At 50.2% G+C, this 18190-nt stretch overlaps 9 protein-coding genes across 9 annotated transcripts; 3 read left to right on the forward strand and 6 right to left on the reverse strand.

Annotated features, from left to right (window-relative positions):
- Positions 1 to 26: 26 nt before the first annotated feature.
- Positions 27 to 1679, reverse strand: M431DRAFT_173394 (hypothetical protein). Its single transcript, XM_024913047.1, has 4 exons — positions 1558 to 1679; positions 1028 to 1463; positions 346 to 936; positions 27 to 272 (listed from the first exon to the last, which is right to left on the reverse strand). The coding sequence occupies exons 2-4, from the start codon at positions 1180 to 1182 to the stop codon at positions 218 to 220; spliced, it is 801 nt and encodes a 266-aa protein (XP_024779855.1). The 5' UTR covers positions 1183 to 1463; positions 1558 to 1679; the 3' UTR covers positions 27 to 217.
- A 385-nt stretch (positions 1680 to 2064) lies between these two features.
- M431DRAFT_502289 (hypothetical protein) lies at positions 2065 to 4918 on the reverse strand. Its single transcript, XM_024918137.1, has 5 exons — positions 4819 to 4918; positions 4115 to 4728; positions 3992 to 4023; positions 2583 to 3911; positions 2065 to 2526 (listed from the first exon to the last, which is right to left on the reverse strand). The coding sequence occupies exons 1-5, from the start codon at positions 4890 to 4892 to the stop codon at positions 2431 to 2433; spliced, it is 2145 nt and encodes a 714-aa protein (XP_024779856.1). The 5' UTR covers positions 4893 to 4918; the 3' UTR covers positions 2065 to 2430.
- A 659-nt stretch (positions 4919 to 5577) lies between these two features.
- On the forward strand, positions 5578 to 6633 carry M431DRAFT_71189 (hypothetical protein; the record flags this gene model as incomplete). The annotated part of the gene is made up of 2 exons (XM_024921868.1): positions 5578 to 6443; positions 6522 to 6633. The coding sequence occupies 2 exons, from the start codon at positions 5578 to 5580 to the stop codon at positions 6631 to 6633; spliced, it is 978 nt and encodes a 325-aa protein (XP_024779857.1).
- A 965-nt stretch (positions 6634 to 7598) lies between these two features.
- Positions 7599 to 9317, reverse strand: M431DRAFT_488937 (hypothetical protein; the record flags this gene model as incomplete). The annotated part of the gene is made up of 3 exons (XM_024916624.1): positions 7599 to 8140; positions 8213 to 8981; positions 9042 to 9317. The coding sequence occupies 3 exons, from the start codon at positions 9315 to 9317 to the stop codon at positions 7599 to 7601; spliced, it is 1587 nt and encodes a 528-aa protein (XP_024779858.1).
- Positions 9318 to 12148: 2831 nt separating this feature from the next.
- M431DRAFT_281 (hypothetical protein) lies at positions 12149 to 13796 on the reverse strand (the record flags this gene model as incomplete). Its single annotated transcript, XM_024914012.1, has 5 exons — positions 12149 to 12570; positions 12651 to 12744; positions 12832 to 12861; positions 12913 to 13178; positions 13595 to 13796. 5 exons carry the CDS (start codon positions 13794 to 13796, stop codon positions 12149 to 12151), a joined length of 1014 nt encoding a protein of 337 aa, XP_024779859.1.
- Positions 13797 to 14640: 844 nt separating this feature from the next.
- Positions 14641 to 15108, forward strand: M431DRAFT_282 (hypothetical protein; the record flags this gene model as incomplete). Its single annotated transcript, XM_024914020.1, has 2 exons — positions 14641 to 14773; positions 14840 to 15108. The coding sequence occupies 2 exons, from the start codon at positions 14641 to 14643 to the stop codon at positions 15106 to 15108; spliced, it is 402 nt and encodes a 133-aa protein (XP_024779860.1).
- A 305-nt stretch (positions 15109 to 15413) lies between these two features.
- Positions 15414 to 15978, reverse strand: M431DRAFT_283 (hypothetical protein; the record flags this gene model as incomplete). The annotated part of the gene is made up of 4 exons (XM_024914031.1): positions 15414 to 15631; positions 15673 to 15740; positions 15801 to 15882; positions 15951 to 15978. The coding sequence occupies 4 exons, from the start codon at positions 15976 to 15978 to the stop codon at positions 15414 to 15416; spliced, it is 396 nt and encodes a 131-aa protein (XP_024779861.1).
- Positions 15979 to 16658: 680 nt separating this feature from the next.
- Positions 16659 to 17018, forward strand: M431DRAFT_284 (hypothetical protein; the record flags this gene model as incomplete). Its single annotated transcript, XM_024914036.1, has 1 exon — positions 16659 to 17018. One exon carries the CDS (start codon positions 16659 to 16661, stop codon positions 17016 to 17018), a length of 360 nt encoding a protein of 119 aa, XP_024779862.1.
- A 488-nt stretch (positions 17019 to 17506) lies between these two features.
- M431DRAFT_173534 (hypothetical protein) lies at positions 17507 to 17954 on the reverse strand. The gene has a single exon (XM_024913049.1). It carries the CDS (start codon positions 17822 to 17824, stop codon positions 17600 to 17602), a length of 225 nt encoding a protein of 74 aa, XP_024779863.1. The 5' UTR covers positions 17825 to 17954; the 3' UTR covers positions 17507 to 17599.
- Positions 17955 to 18190: the final 236 nt, after the last annotated feature.

The raw sequence follows: 18190 nt of genomic DNA on the forward strand, positions 1-18190 counted from the left end.
TCGATGCATAAAGAGACCGAAATGTTCAGCCTCTTCCGCTCTTGGGATGATGCCGCGAAAGGTCGACGTAATCCACCGCAGCCATTAAACGACTCCTGCATCGTGGCTATGAAGATCGCTTATTTGCAGCCAATAGGAAGAGATCGCATTCCTCGCAATTGCAAGATGCTGAGTAGCTCGACACTAAAATACCACATTTGGAAAGATGCCGCGAAAGTCATGACGGGAACAGCGCGGGTTGACCATTGAGCTGGAGACACGCTAGGATTAACCTTAGACGACGCGGGTCAGCACTCTGCCGTATTCCGCGTGTTGACAGGAGACTGGTGCATGCACAGTACTTACACAAGAAAACGTGATGGAATTTCTGTTGCGGCAGCACAGTCTGCAGAGTATCCTAGGGATGAAGGATTGGGCGGAGGTTGAACTCGACACCAGGCCAGAGCGATTTCTTTGTTGGTTGGTGCGATTAGCAACTCTGCGAACAGGGGTTTCAACTGGTTGAGGAAATATCGGCTGGCATCTTGGATTCTCTCGTAGGCGAGAAGCTTCTGGTCGTTGTGTAGCTCTTGATTCTGAGCTACCGCTTGGCCATTATTGTTATCTGGCAGAAGACGCCTTTGACTGTTTTGCACAGGTCCGCGAATGGGACCAGATGCTACTGTTCTTGCCAGTACAGGGGAGGCTGGCTCCCGGGAGTTCCGGCGCGGGCTTTTTATTGGCGACGAGTTCGTTGCTGTGTTCGGCGAATTTTGTGCATTATGGCACGACCTGGGCCTCTCGTAGACCCCGGGCCGTGCCATACTTGAACCTTGGCGTTCTTTTGTCTTGGTAGGCAAAATGTAACCCTTGAAGGCATTGAATGTCTGTCCCTCTTCGAGCTGCCGTGTATCTTTCAGCGGATAAAAGGTATTATCAGTGATCCAACGACCACTTCTGTCTTGATTGCAGCAGTGTTAGTATTTCTGGTTCATGTGCGAGTTGTGCAGTGCAACTAAGTTGTTGTACTGAACTGAAATGAACATACCGTTTGAACGCTAGCCATAGATGTGGCATTGGCGAGTAGATGTAGTAGATGTAGTAGAGAGACGTCCCCCGCAGTTGGAGCATGTCCCCGTAGGGAACCATGGATGCAATCTGTGGCAACCATGGCTTCGCAAATGCCATAACTTGAGTTGACATGGCTTCGCAAATGCCATAACTTGAGTTGACATGGCTTCGCAAATTCCATAGCTTGAGTTGACCCCGAGTGAATGCTGGAGGACCGCCGTGGCAATGACGAAGAGGTAGGAATCAATATAAATGGCGGAGGGGGATGGGTTGATGCAGAATCTAGTACCCTGCCTTGAGTCGGAGGAGTTCATCGGCAGATGGGCCGATGCATAATCTGGTGTCCTTTTCCGGACACCATCCGATCTTCAGCATTTCGGTGCTGACAGTAAAATAACGATGAAATATATAATCTGGGGCCATGGTCAGTCTGCAAGGTCGAGTCAAGACGCGAAGAATCTGGGAGGCTGTTGAAGATGGATGCCGAATGGAAGAGAAGAGACTTACGATTGGAATAATGATGAAGCAATATTGGTAGAACCAAGAAACCAAGAAATCAAGAAACCAAGAAACCAAAAATGAGCAAAATTCGAACCAAAATCTGACCAAAAAAGATTCGAACAAGGAAGAAATGTTTGGTAGAAGCAAAAAATAGTAGTAGCAGTGGGAGAATAACAAGAAAGTTGAAGGGGGGGGGGGGGGTTTAAGGCATGGTGGGCAAACGGCTGCTGACTGGCTCAGCTAGTGGGTCATCCACACAACTGGACGTTTGCAAGAACGCAAGCGATGAATGGGCTGCAATTGCACAATTGTTAAATGAGGTAATTATTATTGAACAATCCGCATTGGAAAGAAGCTCTAGTTGTTTATGGACAATGATAACGTCAGGTCATTCACTTGTCTTTTCCCTCCCTCGTCTTGTTGCAACCTTGGGTATTTGCAAGACGAATACACGGATAGCAACTGAATACGATACAGTAGACTTGATATCAAATCAAAATTTATTCAAAAGTTTTCTGATGTAAAAAGAAAAGTACCAGCGAAATTGCTGCTATCCCTGCATTTGTCCTCCTCCAGTACTTTGGGTATCGTTGAGATTAGGCTGCATCTGCATTTCCGGCGGCGGCGCCCCAGTTGATGTACGTTGTGAATTACCGGCAGTAATTCCCCATCCTATATCCCGATTAGCGTTGAGTGAAAACTGTCCATTTCTCCCAGACAAAGGAAACATTGCCCGCAGTCTCGCCTTCTTCCTTTTTTCTCTTTTCTTTTTTCTTTCACCCTCTTCCCCATCTTCACCCTACTGCTTCTCTCGCATCACCATAATATGACCTGATTTTACAGTCAAGAGTTTGTACAGGACTTCTCCTCCCACCTCTTCTACAGCGGTAGGTCAAACCAACCAGGATCAATGCTGAATGGATCCAATTGGGACGCATCCGTTGGCTGATTCTGAAAGTACTGGTCCAGCAAGCCCTGCTGCGAGTTAGATTCTCCTCTGACCTGATCAACGAGCCCTGATCCAAACTTACCCAGTCCAATCCTTCAGTGCCATCAATCATCTGAGACATGGGTCCTGCATACGGAAGCTCTTGGGAAGAAGCGGCAGCAGCCAGGTCCTCTTCTGGAGCCTTGGACAGAGGGATATGGCGGGCGTCTTTGTCGGCCACTTTTTGCACCATCAGGCCGAGCGCCAAAGATGCAAGGCGTGCTTCTGGAGACATCTGGCTACTAGATGCCCATATCGTCTGCGATCTCTGCAGCGCATGGTATTCTCGCCCAGTAAGAGCGTCATCATCTTTTGCAGGCACTAACACGCTTGAAGGACGCCGGAGACGAACAGAAAGATCCAGACAGATGACCATGGCAGCCAAAAGAAAGTCGTGCATGGTCAGTGAAGAGACCATCCATCGGTCGTCGTACAAGCGCCCTCCGGGTTGACATGCTTGATGCAGATCTGCCTGGCGAGCCAGAATGTCAAGAGCTGCTTCGGCACAGGTGCGTCTAGAGTGCTCAAATCGACGGCCGTCAACCTCGTAGCTGATGTATCGCCGATGCAGAACAATGAGACCTTTCAAGTAGAGCATCTCGATGGTGCATCTCTCGAAGATGATGTTCGATGGATCCATGAAAGAACGACCAACGTCTCTTCCTCTCAGGATTTCCGGTAAGTTGTTGTACGCCTCCCTCATTTCGTTATCTAACATAATCGTGTTGTCATAAGTTGGGAGAGATAAAGACTGTGAATGCGCAACAATCCTTTTGAACACGGCCATGACACCAGACTTGGCGATTGGATACCTGATCGGAGTGTTTTCGAACAGAGGTCGCCCGGGAGGCAGCGAAGTCATGTTTATTTCTAGATCAGAGAACTGCAGGTTTCTCGGCACTTTGGTGTCGCAGAATTCTGTCGGAATCATGCTCGGAAACCCCATCTGAAAAGACATGAGCGCGTCCACTTGGAATATGTTGTGCCAAACGCGCCGCCGCATCTCTCCATCAAAGACTGAGATGCCTGGTAAGCCGTCCGGGTCGTGATGATAGCCCATTCTAAAGGCGAGGCGAATCAAAGTGCCCATCTCAAACCAGTGATCGGAGCCGAGCCTATTGAGAGTGAGGTAGCAACTCTGGAGATGCAGTATCATGGCTTCTAGAGCATACGCGTTTGCATTAGGGAAACGTCCCAATATCAAGCATTCAACCGTTCTTTGCTGCAGCGTTTTGGCTGTAGGCCTTGCAGATTTGGGCCCGGCCGAACCACCGGCGACATTGCGAAGAGTGGTTGTGAGGCTGAGAACGGAAAAGAGCAGAGCAATCCAAAGAGGAGGTGCTTTGAGGGGAGCATCCCAGAACTTTTCATACTGTATTCATCAACAATGGTTAGTTGCAACATGAAAAACGACCTGTCAGGTGTTGACTAATCCTTGATGACATGACTGACCTCCCTTTGGAACTTGACCGGGTGCAGGATGCCTACACACGACATGCAGGTGGCCCGCTTGCATTAGCGCACCAAACCTCAAATTGTAGGGCCAAAGATGAAAATGAATTGCCATGGACTCACCCAGCACCATGAATCTGGCGTTGAAATACTGGGCAACAAGGGCATCGCATGCCGATCTCGGCGGCAGGGTGCTGATGATGTCTTCGAGATCGACCACCGGAAATTTGCCAAACATAAATCCGGCACCGTCTTCCGAGGCAACGCTCTTGCGCTCCGGCTCCTCCTGCACCAGAGGGCGGTCAAAGGCCGACAGATGTTCTCTGACCTCTTTGATTTCATCCAAGATGGCTCTCCAATGGCTGGGGTCGATATAACTGACCTGGCCATCTCCGGACTCGTGGCGATGAGGCAGCTCAGGCGGTAATGCGTGATTGTCTTGGCGGAATCGAGCTGACTTGAAGGGTGACTGAGGCTGTTCATAGGAAGATGTCGGCATTCGCCTCTGGCTAGACGAAGCCTGCGTACCGGGAGCCGCACCTATGCCAATCCCAGCGGCGGCCGGATTCGCGGCAATCGAAGCCAGCATAACCTCTAGGTTATCCAGCCGCTCCTGGATGTTGCCAACCTTGGAAGGGCGAGCCTTGTTCCTGATGGCATTGGGAGCATATCGACACAGTGACGCTTGATTCCGCCTGGTACAGCCTTCGCATGGCTGACCGCGGTTGCACATTTGCCTGCGCAGCATAAGGGTGAGCTTCCTCCCATGTTTTCTCTTGGGCTTCATTCGGAGACTTTGCGTGTATCAATGGACGACGATTGCTTACTTTCGAGCTCGGCATGGTTCGCAAGACACAGGGGCCCGGTTCCGCTTTTCAATCTTCCTTGGACCAAACTCCATTACGCGACTCCCTCAACGACCAAAGAAAAAAGCACTTGTACAATGTGGAAAAAAGAGAAGATCAGGAGATAGGTGGTAGAAGATCGAAAAGCCGGCTGTTATCGGCGAAAGCACCCGGACTATTTAATGACCCCGTTTGGGGATATTAACTCCGGGCAAGCCTAACTACGGCAAATCGATTTGCAGCATTTGCTAATTGCCCATTTCCTCCTTAGCTCAGCGTGTCATGGCTGGATCGGCGACTTTAGCGGGCACTATTGCGGAGATAATATCCCCGGACTTCTCCACAAAGGGCAAAATTCCGTCAGGCTGGTGCGAAGAGCTGGGTCGGGGATAGGAGCGGGAATCTTGTAAGTGATGCCAAATTGAAGGCAAATGTGTGTTGAAGATGGTGGCTTTATTAACACCGGTAGCGATGAAGAATGAAGAATTTATAGGCAGCCGGAGATGAGGAAGAAGAGACAAATTATTTAAGTGTAACGGCGAGGCCCTCGTCCTGCATCTCCATTTGTGGCTTTCAACATCAATACGCAGGCTCGCATCCAGCAACCACTCCAAGAGCATCTTCTCTTTAAACACTGAAGCAACCATTATTTTACCATCTGAATCGCAAGCTCAAGCCAGTATTCAATTCGAAGAACACTGCATACACTTCCAAAGAGACGCTGAAAAAAACCAAGCAACCATGTCTGCCGTTCACGGGCTTGGCTCTGTCATCTATGGTAGAGTCTTTGTCACTCTCCCCATTCCCAATACACCAAACGACCTCTCCAACCAAGTAATGGTTGTCACCGGCTCAAATAGCGGCCTCGGATTCGAGTCCACCCGTCACCTCTCCCGCCTCGGCGTGGGAAAGATCATCATGGCTGTTCGAACACTTTCCAAGGGAGAAGCAGCCAAGAAAGAAATTCTCAAATCAACTGGAAAACTTGATTCAAGCATCGAGGTGTGGCCCATTGACATGGATAACCAGGCGTCTGTCCAAGCCTTTGCAGAACGAGCAGCTCTGTTGCCCCGCCTTGACGGAGTCTTGGCCAACGCAGGCATCATGACAAACCAATTCGTACTCAGTGAGGGAAGCGAAAAGACACTCAACGTCAACGTGATCAACATCTTCCTCCTGTTTTTCGCACTCCTCCCAACCATGCGCAGGTCAGAACAACAAACAGGCAACCCGTGTCGCTTCGTCATTCCCAACAGCGCCCTGCATTACATGGCGCCTCTTGCTGAGCTCAACGATAGGAACCTCCTGGATCGGCTGAATGACGTAAAACAAGCCGACATGGGTGGGAGATATCCACTTTCAAAACTGCTCGTGCTCTATGCCGTGCGTGAAATTGCCAAGAGGGCCAAGGGCAAATTCATCATCAATACTCCCAACCCTAGTTGGTGCAAGTCTGACTTGGCCAGAGAGCAAGATTCGGCGGGGGTCCGGATCGCTGAAAAGATCATGGCTCGCTCCACAGAAGAGGGGAGCCGCACTTTGGTACACGGAATCCTCACGGACGAAAGCAGCCACGGCCAGTATCTAACCAACTGCAAGGTCCAGGTGTAAGTAACATTGATGACACTCCCCACCAGCCATTGCTACATAGAAGCATTGTCTAACTAATCAATCCGCCGTGCCAGGCCAGCGAAACATGTCACAAACCAGTGGGGTCAAGGAGTTCAGAAGAGGTTTTTTGATGAGCTCCTCAGCAAGCTCGACACAATCTCCCCTGGTATATCGTCCAGTCTTTAGGAGTGTTTTTTATCACCCTATTGCGCTGATGCGCGAACCGTAGACCACGGCGTCTATGACTTTGTACGAGAGAATACCCCGCCACTGGAGACGGCCAGTGCAGTTTCGACCGATTGGAGAGGTTTGAGCGTTGAAATGACGCTTGGACAGGCATATCCGCCAACATGGTGTTAATCGGTGACGGCCTAAGCCGTTATTCAGCCTACGGACATGTGTCAAGATGTTGTTTGATCGGTCTCCATTCAGGACATCACAAACAACAGACACTGCAATTACAGGCGATTGTATTACTATTATTTGACATTATACCTTCGTTCATTTCGATAATTTACTTTTTCTAATGCAATTACACTTTTAACTTGGTAAAACGTTGACATGAGAGTGCCAAGGAGGTAGTTCGTTTGCAATCTCCGCCGCGTAATCTCCGCAGACCACATACAATGTCAGTCGATCAAAAAGGAGAAGGATGACGCCGAGCCTATTCGGTAAGCCGGTATCCAATCAAGCTTTCCTACGCGTATGCATGAATATTGCAACCTGATAAGGTATAGTGGACGTCATCATCTTAAAAGGCCAAATAGTTGAGCCTCTTGGCGAGGTCGGAATCAATGCTTGCATTGGGCGATCACAGCAGAGGGAACTGAAGATGGTTCAATAATGTTCATTACTAGTTCAAGTGGTATCTAATGCCATAAAATTCCAGTGCAATAAAGAAAAAACATGAAAGGAGAAGAAACGGGAAAGAGAAAGAAGACACGGACTCACATAGGCTTGTTTCACAAGAATGTGCTCTCAATGTTTCCATTTCTCCCCTCTAAGCCACACTATGGGCTCATTAAGATCAGCTTGTCTTTTCGTCATTCGTAGTGCGAGGCATCCTTTTGGAATAACCGGTCACTTTGTGTCTCTTCTCTTCCATTCTCTTTTCTTAGTCCTCCTTTCCATCCATGATTTCGCGTGTGTAATCACGCTGCGCCTGCCGATACTGCGCCCTCTAACTTGTACCCCTTGAATTGTCTTGCAGGCACCTTCTTGTCGAAGAGAAGATCAAGTTCCTCAAAGGTACGGCCCATAGTCTCAGGAACGCGGAAATAAGACCAGATCAAGCAGATTAGAGCAAGGCCACCAAAGAAGAAGCCCAGTTTGCCCTGTAAGTTGGCCTGCTCCGGGTTGATCATATAAGGAATGGCAACGGTCATGACGATACCCAAAAGACCCTGAGCAGCGGTGGCGGCGGCGATAGTCTTGGAACGAACACGTGTAGCCGAGCATTCACCAAGCAGGACGAAGCAAACGGGGCCGATGGAGATGTCGTAGAAGAAGTTCCAGATGAGCATGAGAGATGACTCGGCCCAGATGGCGCCGGAAGGTCGGCCGGGAATACAATCGAGGATGCCGATGACGAATTGAAGGACTACGAGCCATGCGAGACCCGATACGAAGAGCGTGCGGCGGCCAAATTTGAGCATGAGACCCCAGGAGACGAGAGTTCCGACAAAACCAACAGCTACAGAACAAGAAAGTCATTAGTAAAACATATCTCACACAAGATGTTAATTGTGACGGTGGAACAACTTACCCAAGAATCCAACAGACATGTCAAAGGCGCGGTCAGTAGGAAGACCAGCCTGCTGGAAGAAAAAGGTGCCGTAGTTGATGAGGTAGATGCCGCTAAGGACCTGAGTGCAGTAAACGCCCATAGAAATTTCAGTTCGACGCCAGTTGTCACCCTTGAAGCAATCCCAGTATGTGCTACCAGCTTCAAGCTCCTGCTCCAAACGATCTGTCTCGACGATGAAAGCCAAGGTGGCTTGAACATTCACCTTGGGCGACGCCAACCGCCGCAGCGACTTTTCAGCGTCTTCCAAGCGGTTCTTACGAACCAACCACCACGGACTTTCGGGGATGAAAGCCATACCAGGGAGGATGACAAGGATCCAAAACCACTGCAACAGGAAAGGGATCTTGTAGGCCCAGTGGTTTTCGAGTTTAGAGGTACCAGCAGTGACACCGTTACCTAGCAATTGGCCGATAACGAAGCAGAGGTTGACGAAAGAGGTGAGATGACCACGAAGCGCCGTGGGACAGACCTCGGAGGCATAAGCTGGCGCAATGACGACAAACATTCCTAGAACGAGACCAGCCAGCAGTTCTCCAGCGAGAAGAACGCCGAGGGTCTTGGAGAAGAACTGAATAAAGACGATGCCGGCGGTGAGGATGACACAGGCAGCGAAGGTGAGTTTTCGACCAAAGTAATCCATGGGGTAAGCGGCAAAGAGTGCTCCAAGCACTTGACCGATTGGGTTGCCCATTGAGAGAGCCGTCTGCCAGGAAGCTTCAATCACCCACTGCACGTGATGAGCGTCAGCAATGCTATTTTAGGGAAATGATGAAATGGTTGGACTCACATCTCCCTTGTACAAGTGTCCAAAGTCACGAGCAAACTGAGGTGTTGAATACAGATTTCCGATGAGCTGGGGATCAAAGGCAAGCATGATGACACCAATGGACACAAAGCCTGACCAGGCGATGGCCTTGGGATACAGCTTCAGGGCCTCACCAAAGGTGAGCTCGTGCTCGGCACGAATAGCCTCGATGGCTTCGGCGGTGGCACCGCCATGCTTCAAGTCGTGAATCGAGTCTGGCCGCGTCTCTTCGCGCTGTAGGTCGGTCTTCTCCGCCATTGTTGTGACGCTTTATCGAATCGCCTCTGCTAATAAAGATTGACCCAGGTAAATGAAGCACGAAAGAAGACAGCGTCGTCTTAGAGCCTAGCCTCGAGAGCAGTCTCTGATGGAGAGGATTGAGGTCGTCACAGCCGAGGTGGAGAGCAGCAACACGCAGCCAAGCTTGAGCAGGTGCTGAGACGACGCAGGACAGCGACTTCCGAGCTGTGGAAATCGCAAATCAGGGCTAGGGAGTCGTCGATATATACCACGCAAGGAGGTGTGCGTGTGCTACCGAGTGGATGCCATGACCGATAAGGCTGCTTGGAGTAGCTTTTGGACCGATGTAACGAGATTGCCACTAGGGACGACCTGTATGATGTAACAGGTGATGCGAAGGGGCCTGCGTAGTACAGAGAGAAGAGCTAGGGGTGATACTGTCAGCTTCGAGTTACTAGTTTGGCCGATCAGACACTGCTGGATTCAATGGACTGACACACCTTGTGGCTCTTCCCGGCTAGCGACTGTCTAGTGTGGTTGTTTCGAGATTGGAGAGTGCATGGCCCATCCCACACGTTATCAGTTCAAGGTTGCTAGCGCGGTGCAGAGCGGTGCAGAAGTCTGCAGAAGCAACGGTTAGCATGACTCCTCGACGATTGTTCCACCTATCAGGCGGACGGGGAGGTTGGCAGGGATGTCGTTTTGCTCAAGAGCCTAAAGGGAAGCTTAAAAAGAAACAATTTTTAGACTTGCCAATGGCAGAGCCCCCCTGGAACATTGACCCAGAATCATTCCATCGTGCACAAGCAGTCTGTTTCCAGGACACGAAGAATGCTAGAGGGCCGTGGATGCTCGTTTCTGCCCCAGACTTGTGGATGTTCCCCGTTCCAGGCCAGGGCAAGCCGCGGATGATTAGCGGGATGGAGGCAAAAGATGGAGAGGCGAAAAGAGTGGAGATGAAGACATGAAAAAGAGGCGGGAGAGAAAAAAAGTCGACCATTTGCGGGGGTGGAGTGAGTGGCTCGTATTACCATTACCGGGAACGGAGAATGGAGAGGAGAGTTGACAATCTTGAGGGAAGGATTTCTCGTCTGGCCATCCACTCCCCACTCCTATCGTCAACGCCTGATAATTCTGGCATCTTCTGTAATCATTCATTTTTCTCGTAGCGTATCTCAACTAGCAGATTAGATATGGCCTGACTCATCTGGGTTTTATCAACAAGCACTTCGTTATCTCTTCTGCCTCCTCGCCCGAAGATGGCAAAGGAAGATGCATGGCAAGTATCTGCGGATCCCCAGCGGGCTTGGCTCCAGTTATTCGCGGCTATCCCAGGCACCACGGAGTACGAGATAATACGTGCTTACTTGTACTTGAGCCTGGTTGTTACCGTACATACTGTACTCGTATTAGTGTCTTGACCCTGTGCCCCCGCACTCCAAAGACCAGCCACAGGGCCCTACTCCAGAAGCAGTTACTTGGTACGAGGTTCCAGGCACAGAAGACGAGATAACCAGGGTGGGGGAATGATTCAAGGTTAACGTTGCATTGTGACTGCTGGGCTTGGATTTGCTTGTACTACGAGTATTTACTCGGTGGCAGACTGACCCGAGAACGAGCCTGAGAGAGGCAGTCGATCTGCTATCAGTGACCGCTTCGATGGGTTCTTGGTGACATGCCACTGCAACGTGTTTTGCAAGCATCAGCTCCGGTGTCAGAGCTCAGCTAGGTAACAACAGTGAAAGTACATCTCCAAGATGTCTTGGCTCTGGGGTAGCCTGAGATGGTGCTAACCACAGTAGCATTTCCTAGCTGGTGGCTACCCGTGCTTGGCTGTAGCCAGCCGAGCTCCGATCGTGATAGATGGGACTTGGCAGATTCGGGAAAATGAGGAAGACCTGTAACAATTGGAGTGGAAACGAGTCGGCAATGATACAGCGTCGACTGCAGCTTTGCACGCAACGTAGCCTGGGCGTGATGCTGATCAAAATGCTGAATGCTGAAGGAATAATGGATTTCTGTGGTCGCTGGATTCGTTCAACCTTGTGTAACCATTCGGGTACTGCGGGCCATTCATTGCACGTAGAACCTTCTGCAAAGTTTGATCATCTACGCAGGAATTGGAACCAAAACATGGCTGAGAGGGAATTGGGAACGTGACATGATCGACGAGAGGCAACTCCTTCAGCATCTTACCCGGATTCATCGGCATATATGGGAAGAACACACGCATAAATCATCAATTCGGAATGTTTAATCTGCCTCCATCCATACAATTGCTCAATTATTAGCTACGTGGTTACACCAAATAGTTCCTTGTCATAATGAACCATGGATCCTTTTTTTGTCAGCCCCATCCATCTAGATCCCCCATTGAAGATGAATTGAGTCCATAATGTTGGAGACTATCCGCAAAAGATACTTGTATGAGGCTAATTTCACCAAGCTATGGTAGCATTTACAGTACATGTCCATTGACATCGTTGAGATAGGGACAGCATCCATGTGCACATCGCCCGGTGATTGTATCGCGATACCCGCAGTTTCAGTGGCGCAGCCAGCAAGCTTCGAATACTGATGGCATGACATACAGCATCAGCAGCATCACAAAAGTCACCCGACTACATAGGATGGAATATGTGTCCGGGATTCAAGAGGATCCAACTACCAGTAATTGATCAGCCCCAGCTCTCCTAAGGAGCATAATAGGTACCTACCGCTGTCAATCATTTACAGTCCATCGATACTGGCACATGGATGTGCCTGTTTACATGAGATTTACCGGGGCAATTTTTTGGCACGTTTGTGAGATGAAAAAAGGATGAGGGCGAACAAATACCCAGTAACGTTTACATTATCACCAACTCAGCTATTCTTAGAAACGAGGCCCCGCAGAATAGATCATCGACCTTCCGCCCAAAAAATACAAACGCTTCAAACGCGGATACGGACGGCGTTCGGGAGAAGGCCTGCAGACTCCGGGATGCGGCAGACAGATCTGAATCTCGAGAAATGCGGGATATGGATTGCGACCTGGCAACGGCATCGACCGAGTTGTTCTTGGTGTGCGTAGGAGAGCGCTGGGGAATCATCGGAGTAGGCTCGGGCTCGACTGGGGCAGCGGGCTTGGTCGAATACTTAAAGTAGCCTGAAAGGTGATTCGGCTTGGGAGAAGGCGTGTGCTCGCCTGTCGCAATGTCTGGGCTAGTTGGCGGCGTCGATTCGTTGGTGGCGAAGCTGTCGGAATCGTCGAGAGATTTGGCAGAGTCGGCTTGTAGAGGAGCCGCATCCCATCGCCTTTCACCCGAAAACAGATGCCATTATAGCCCGGTTATTTCCTGTTAGGCTCACTGGAGAGGGCGAAGCCTATTCCTGGCGATATGCCAAAAAGATGGCAAGCCTGAGTTCCACAGACGCCATCATGGTCGTGGCCGTCGACGACTCTCTAAACGACCATGAGATGGGCTTTGCTCTATGGGATGTATACGGACAGTCGCAGCCAGAAAAGGCGGCCAATCAACCCCTGTATCACCCCCAACACCTCTTGGAAAGTGTAGGCAGGCTAAATCAGCATTAGAGCAAAAGAATGATTTGGAGAGAGAGCAAAACTAACCTTTGCCTCGATATCTCCAACATTTGGGCCCCCAAAGACTTCAAAGTCTCCAGTATTGTGAACTTGGCGGGTTATTGAAGTGAGGTCATCATCGCTGAGAAACGCACCCTTAATGACAGGGTTGATGCCAATCTCTGTCTCAAAAGGCGGATACGCTGTCCCCAATCCTTCATTCTTGTTATAGCGAGCACATTTAGCACGGTGAACCCATCTCTCGAGAACCTGGGCGGCCATTCCACGCTCAACAGCCTTTTCACCCACGTAGCCTGGTCGTCCAGCGTCAGCCCAAAAAACCCTGCCTGGACTGCGAGGGACCTACGCCCAACCAGCTCCGGCAGTAATGGGCAGATGGTAAAACCTAAAGTCAAAAATGACAGTAAAGACATCAATGCAAAAGCTAAACAAAATATCAAAACCGCGGTGTCGGAAACTAGACCAGCGGGAAGCTGCTATAAAAATGGCGAGGCAAAATGGCGCCACAGTGATGGCTAGGAGATAGAATGGAGGAGCTGCCGCCTGACGACGCAGAGACTGGATGCTGGAGTTGTATCATATATTGGATGTAAACGAGGCCGTTATAGGGGGCTTTTATATCCCTGATTGTTTGTGGGAACACTGTCAAACATCATTTCAACGATTAGTTTGGAATCAACAGCGAACGATCATGGACCAGATGTCTCACCTTGGTACAATTGAGACGTTGTTGTTAGATGTGGAATAGCATCCACGCTGTGTCTGAGGGTTTCGGTCTTAAGAGGAGTCAAAACAATTGAAGATTCATTCGCTTTCATGGAAGCATCGGTGAAAGTGTTCGGTTCAACCACGCACTTCTTGCCCTTGTTGTCGTGCTTGCTGGTGTCCTTGAGCCGGCCGGTGTATCCCATGACAACAACTTGTCCAGGTTGAGGTTGGGGGCCGGTACTGTCAGGATCGGCGGCAACAGGAAGAGTAAAAGAGTCAAAGATGGGGACTGCACGGTCACTATCACGGACCACACAGCTAGGGTTATATAAAGGACTATACTTACCTCTGATCTTTTGAGAAACAAAGGGGCTACGGCTCCTTCTTATAACTCTGTTCAGCCCTTCTGGCCGGCTACTTTGTTAGTTGAGAACTCGGACACCACGGGAGTCCTAATCCCTCTCTTGCCGCCATCAGACATTATCTTCCCTCAAAGAGACGCTCAAAGACTTCAAAAAATGGCTCATCGACAGATATTCAACAATTTGGCATTTGTTGAACAGAGCAGAGCAAGAGAAAGTTGCCATAGAGAAAGAGAGCCTATGTGAGCAATGGCGCGCCGAAGAGCAACGGCTATTCCAAAAGCAGCGAAAAGCTAGAGAGGAAGCGCAGCAAGCTCTTGAAGAGAAACATAGAGCTCGAGAGCTCCAGCAACGGGCCAAGGAAGAAGAAATCAGAGGTCGAGAGCAATCACAGCAAGCTCGAGAGAGGCAGCAACGGGCTCGTGCCTTTATCTGCGTTCAATGAAGAAAGAAGCGTTCCCTTTGTGACTGACTCCTGACAGGTACTCGCAGCAAAGCTCGTCTTGGAATCGTCATACTTGCCGACATTTGGGAGCTCTGGTAGGTGCACATGCGCGCCTGGCGGTGCCATTTGAACATGGAGTTGATGGTCTCGGAAAGCTCCGCTGAGCTGGTCTTATCGATGTAGTTGGTGTCGACCCAGACATATTGCAAGTTGTCCCTGGTGGCCTCTTTGCAGGTCCAAATGATCTTATGGAAGCCGGGCTTGAAGCGTCGGTTCTTACAATTAGCTCATTCTCAAAGGAAGATTTCGCCTTCGGCCCAGCTTGCGGCCCAGCTTGCGGCCCAGACAGAGGGCCTGTCCCCCATCATTGGCGGTCACAGCCACACGCTGCTAGGAGAAATGTAAGGTACGCAGGGCAAGTATCCGACGATTGTGGAAGATTTATCTGGTAACGAGGCGTTTATCGTGACTTCGTGGATATGGGGAGAAAATCTGGGGTCAATCTCAGTTACTTTTGACGAGCACGGGCTGGTTGTTATCGGGGCAACAACGCCGACGACGCCGACGATTTCGCATGTTGGCGAACTGACTACCTTTCTCGATCTAGTGGAAGAGGTAAAAAAGGCCATCTGGGAGATTCGCAACACAACCGATATCAAGGGCATCGTAGCCCTGACGCACATTGGCTACGACGTCGACCACGTGTAGGAGAGAATGGCGTATTCGGGGACATAAATGTTGAATAATTCTTCCAAGTCAAGGGTCTTTGTGCTTATGAGACGCATGTTGAGATGAAGGTATTCCGAAGGACTTTGGGTAATTGGCTGGGCTGGGCCGTTGATAAAGGTGACAAGATCGTTACCTCTGGATGGTGCGGGATCTTTGGGGGCTGGAGGTATTCAACTATCGTCGGGGCATTCAAGCCAATTCGTAAAATACTTGCAACAATGATCGATGCATGTCAAAGCACGTATCATTTACTTCTTAGACGTCTGGGAGACCTGCAGAGAGGTCTAGCGAGAAGCCTTGGCCGACTTGCCTGGAGTGAGCGGCGGCTGGCTGACCACCGGAGTAGAGACGGATCTGGTCTTTCCCTTGTCAAAGACTTGCTTCTTGGCCGGGTCGTCAGCCTCAGGCTCTTCGCTGAAGAAGCGCTTCATGGCCATCGCCGGGACAGGGACGAGCTCGGGTTGTCGTTTTGGGTAAAGCCACCCGTCTTCGTCCCTCTGCCCTCGGGTTCGCGTAAGGGATCCGCATTTCGACGAATCTCACTCTTTGCGCTCTTCGCAGAAGATGAAGCCGACTTTGATTTCTTCAAAGTACTATTGGCCGCCCGATTGCTGCTTGCACCAATTAGTACCAGTCCAGCTCGAACATCTCATTCCAAGCCACGTTCTTACCTGGGCCCTGCTCTAAGCTTCTTCTGCGCCCTGGGAGCAATTTGCTTCACAGGCTGAAGAATCTCTTCAACTTCATCTCCCTCTAAAATCATCAGAGTCAGCTATACATATGCAACACCAAATCGCACAAACCACCTCATAATCACCTACCTTCCTCCGACGCCTTTCTCTTCCGCATCTTCGCCGGCGGCTTGACCCTTTTCTGTGGCGGAGCCCGTTTCGGCTTCGGTCTTTGAGGGCCTGCGACTGGAGAGCGGCTTTAGAGGGATCTCGACAGCAAGACGGCCTCGGCATCACTATACCTCCTGCCAGTCTCGGTGCGTCATCAACCCCCCAAGCCGCCCCCCAAGCCTCCGAAGGATAAACTATATAGGGTGAAGGGATCTCGACAGCAAGGGGCCTCGGCGTCCATACACCTCCTGCCACCTCGGTGCGTCATCAACCGCCCCAAGTCGCCAGAGGATAAATAATCTAGGATATAAGGGACCTTGACAGCAAAGAGCGAAGCTCAGCGGGCCATTGCCTCTGGTAAAGGCAAAGAGTTGGGAGTTTGCGAAGAAGGAGGAAGAGAAAAGGAATAGGAAAAAAAAAAGAAGGAGGAGAATCGGGAAAATCGGGACTGGAGACAAACAAGATCTTGCTCCATTTATCTCTTCAGCACCCACAAACACAATGAAGAAGGAGCAACAGAAGCGAGAGGCTAGAGTGCTTCAATCAGTGTCAGACAATATTTTCATTCCATAACTGACGTGTAGTCGGAACTAGAACCCTGGTCATCACTCGATGTATGTGTGTGTGCTACGAAAAGAAAACAGAAAGTAAGAAGTAGAGGAAGCAAATGGGAGGGGAAGAGGAAAGATGAGTGGTGCAAGAGCAAGAGGAGGAAGAAAAAAAAGAGAATTCGCAAAGCAGGACTTGTCCGCTACCATCAGCTCACACACCACACGAGAAGAGGAGAACCGGATTTCCGGCCGCACGTCGAGGGTCAAGGTTGAAGCAGGCTTGCCTGAGGGTACTCGCGATCAGAACCTCGCCTTTTCGGTCATTGTGGACGCTAACGGTGATAATGTCTTGACCCTGGTTATCGTTGCTTCCACAGTCGGTGAGTTGAATGGTCGTCAAGCTGGCTCGGAAGTCCCCAGAGAGGGTGTCAACGCTCTAACACTTGTCATCATAGGGTCTTGGCCAATGCTGGTAGCAATATTCTGGGCCTCCTGATGTCGAGTTTGGAAATCATCCACTCTTCGTCCCATTGGAACGACGGCAGCACGGCGAGCTCCAGCTGGTCCATTTGCAACACTTCCTCGATGACGATTTCATCACATATTCGTGGGCAACTGCGAGACTATGTCCGTTTGACAGTTCTGTTTGGGCACGGTAAGTTGCTGCTGGTACTGGTGCTGTTGCTTGTGGTTCTGCTGCTTGTGATGCTGCTCGCTAAAACTGATGCTGCTGTTGTTGCTTCTGCTTTGCTGAAGGTCTTGCTCGTGGCCTCCGGTGCTGTTCTGGCTTGCTTCTTGTGTGGAGTGACCTCGGCGTTAATACACTTCCTACTACTTCGGTGCGTCATCAACCTCCTCGTCGTTGTCCTCGCCCAAGCCACCAAAGGGTAATGATCTGTCACCACATTCGTAATACGCTGTGGCATGGTTGATGCAATGTTCGATTAGGCAAGAAGAGTGAGGATCCGTATGCGATAGGCAGCAGGAAGCTGAGAGTGAGCCTCAAACAGTTCTTCACCAAGTCTTCATGTTCTTGAGAGACTGAAGTCGTTTTGATAATCTCCTCTGCTAGAGATGCTACTCTAGTGTCTGGCTGGAGAAGGTGTATGGAGCGGGGAAGCGCTTCTCTTCATCGGTAAAGGCAGCGCTGGCCAAGAATGAAACAGTTTTAGTCTTTAGCTGTGATATATTTTGGAAGATTTTATCAGTTCCAGGACCTTCAACAAAGAAGATCTTGGTTTCTTCTTCAGAGAAAATTGGGTTTGGGATGTAGGGGATCTCGACAATAAGGGGCCTCGGCATCCTTATACCTCCTGCCACCTTGGTGCGTCATCGATCTCCTCTCTTCGTTCTCCCAAGCCGCCAAAGGGTGTTCATCTAGGATATAAGGGATGTCGACAGTAAGAGGCCTCGGACGTTGGGTCGTTTAGTATCTCTTGAGTAAGAGGATCGAAGCGATTGGGGTTTTCTTTTTGCTCTCGGTCGAGGGAAATAGCGCTGCCGTCAAGAACAAGATGGGAGTCTCAGACAATGTCGACAATTTTGCAGGGTCTGGCACCGGATCACCGACTTGGATGCAACACCATCATCTCCTCAAAGGCAAGGGTTTGTCGAGCTGCCACTTCCCGCTGCATACTCAAACACAATTGACTGGCAGTAAAGGTAATA

This window comes from Trichoderma harzianum (assembly GCF_003025095.1).
Source record: "Trichoderma harzianum CBS 226.95 unplaced genomic scaffold M431scaffold_1, whole genome shotgun sequence".
Taxonomy (NCBI): Eukaryota; Fungi; Ascomycota; class Sordariomycetes; order Hypocreales; family Hypocreaceae; genus Trichoderma; species Trichoderma harzianum.

Coding starts and splice junctions, on each gene's coding strand:
- M431DRAFT_173394 (XM_024913047.1), bottom strand. CDS start 1,182: ATGTCAACTCAAGTTATGGCATTTGCGAAGCCATGGTTGCCACAGATT. Junction 937..1,027: donor CTATGGCTAGCGTTCAAACG/GTATGTTCATTT, acceptor CAATCAAGACAG/AAGTGGTCGTTGGATCACTG. Junction 273..345: donor ATTCCATCACGTTTTCTTGT/GTAAGTACTGTG, acceptor GCGTCGTCTAAG/GTTAATCCTAGCGTGTCTCC.
- M431DRAFT_502289 (XM_024918137.1), bottom strand. CDS start 4,892: ATGGAGTTTGGTCCAAGGAAGATTGAAAAGCGGAACCGGGCCCCTGTG. Junction 4,024..4,114: donor CGCCAGATTCATGGTGCTGG/GTGAGTCCATGG, acceptor TGTCGTGTGTAG/GCATCCTGCACCCGGTCAAG. Junction 3,912..3,991: donor CGGTCAAGTTCCAAAGGGAG/GTCAGTCATGTC, acceptor TGATGAATACAG/TATGAAAAGTTCTGGGATGC.
- M431DRAFT_173534 (XM_024913049.1), bottom strand. CDS start 17,824: ATGCCGAGGCCCCTTATTGTCGAGATCCCCTACATCCCAAACCCAATT.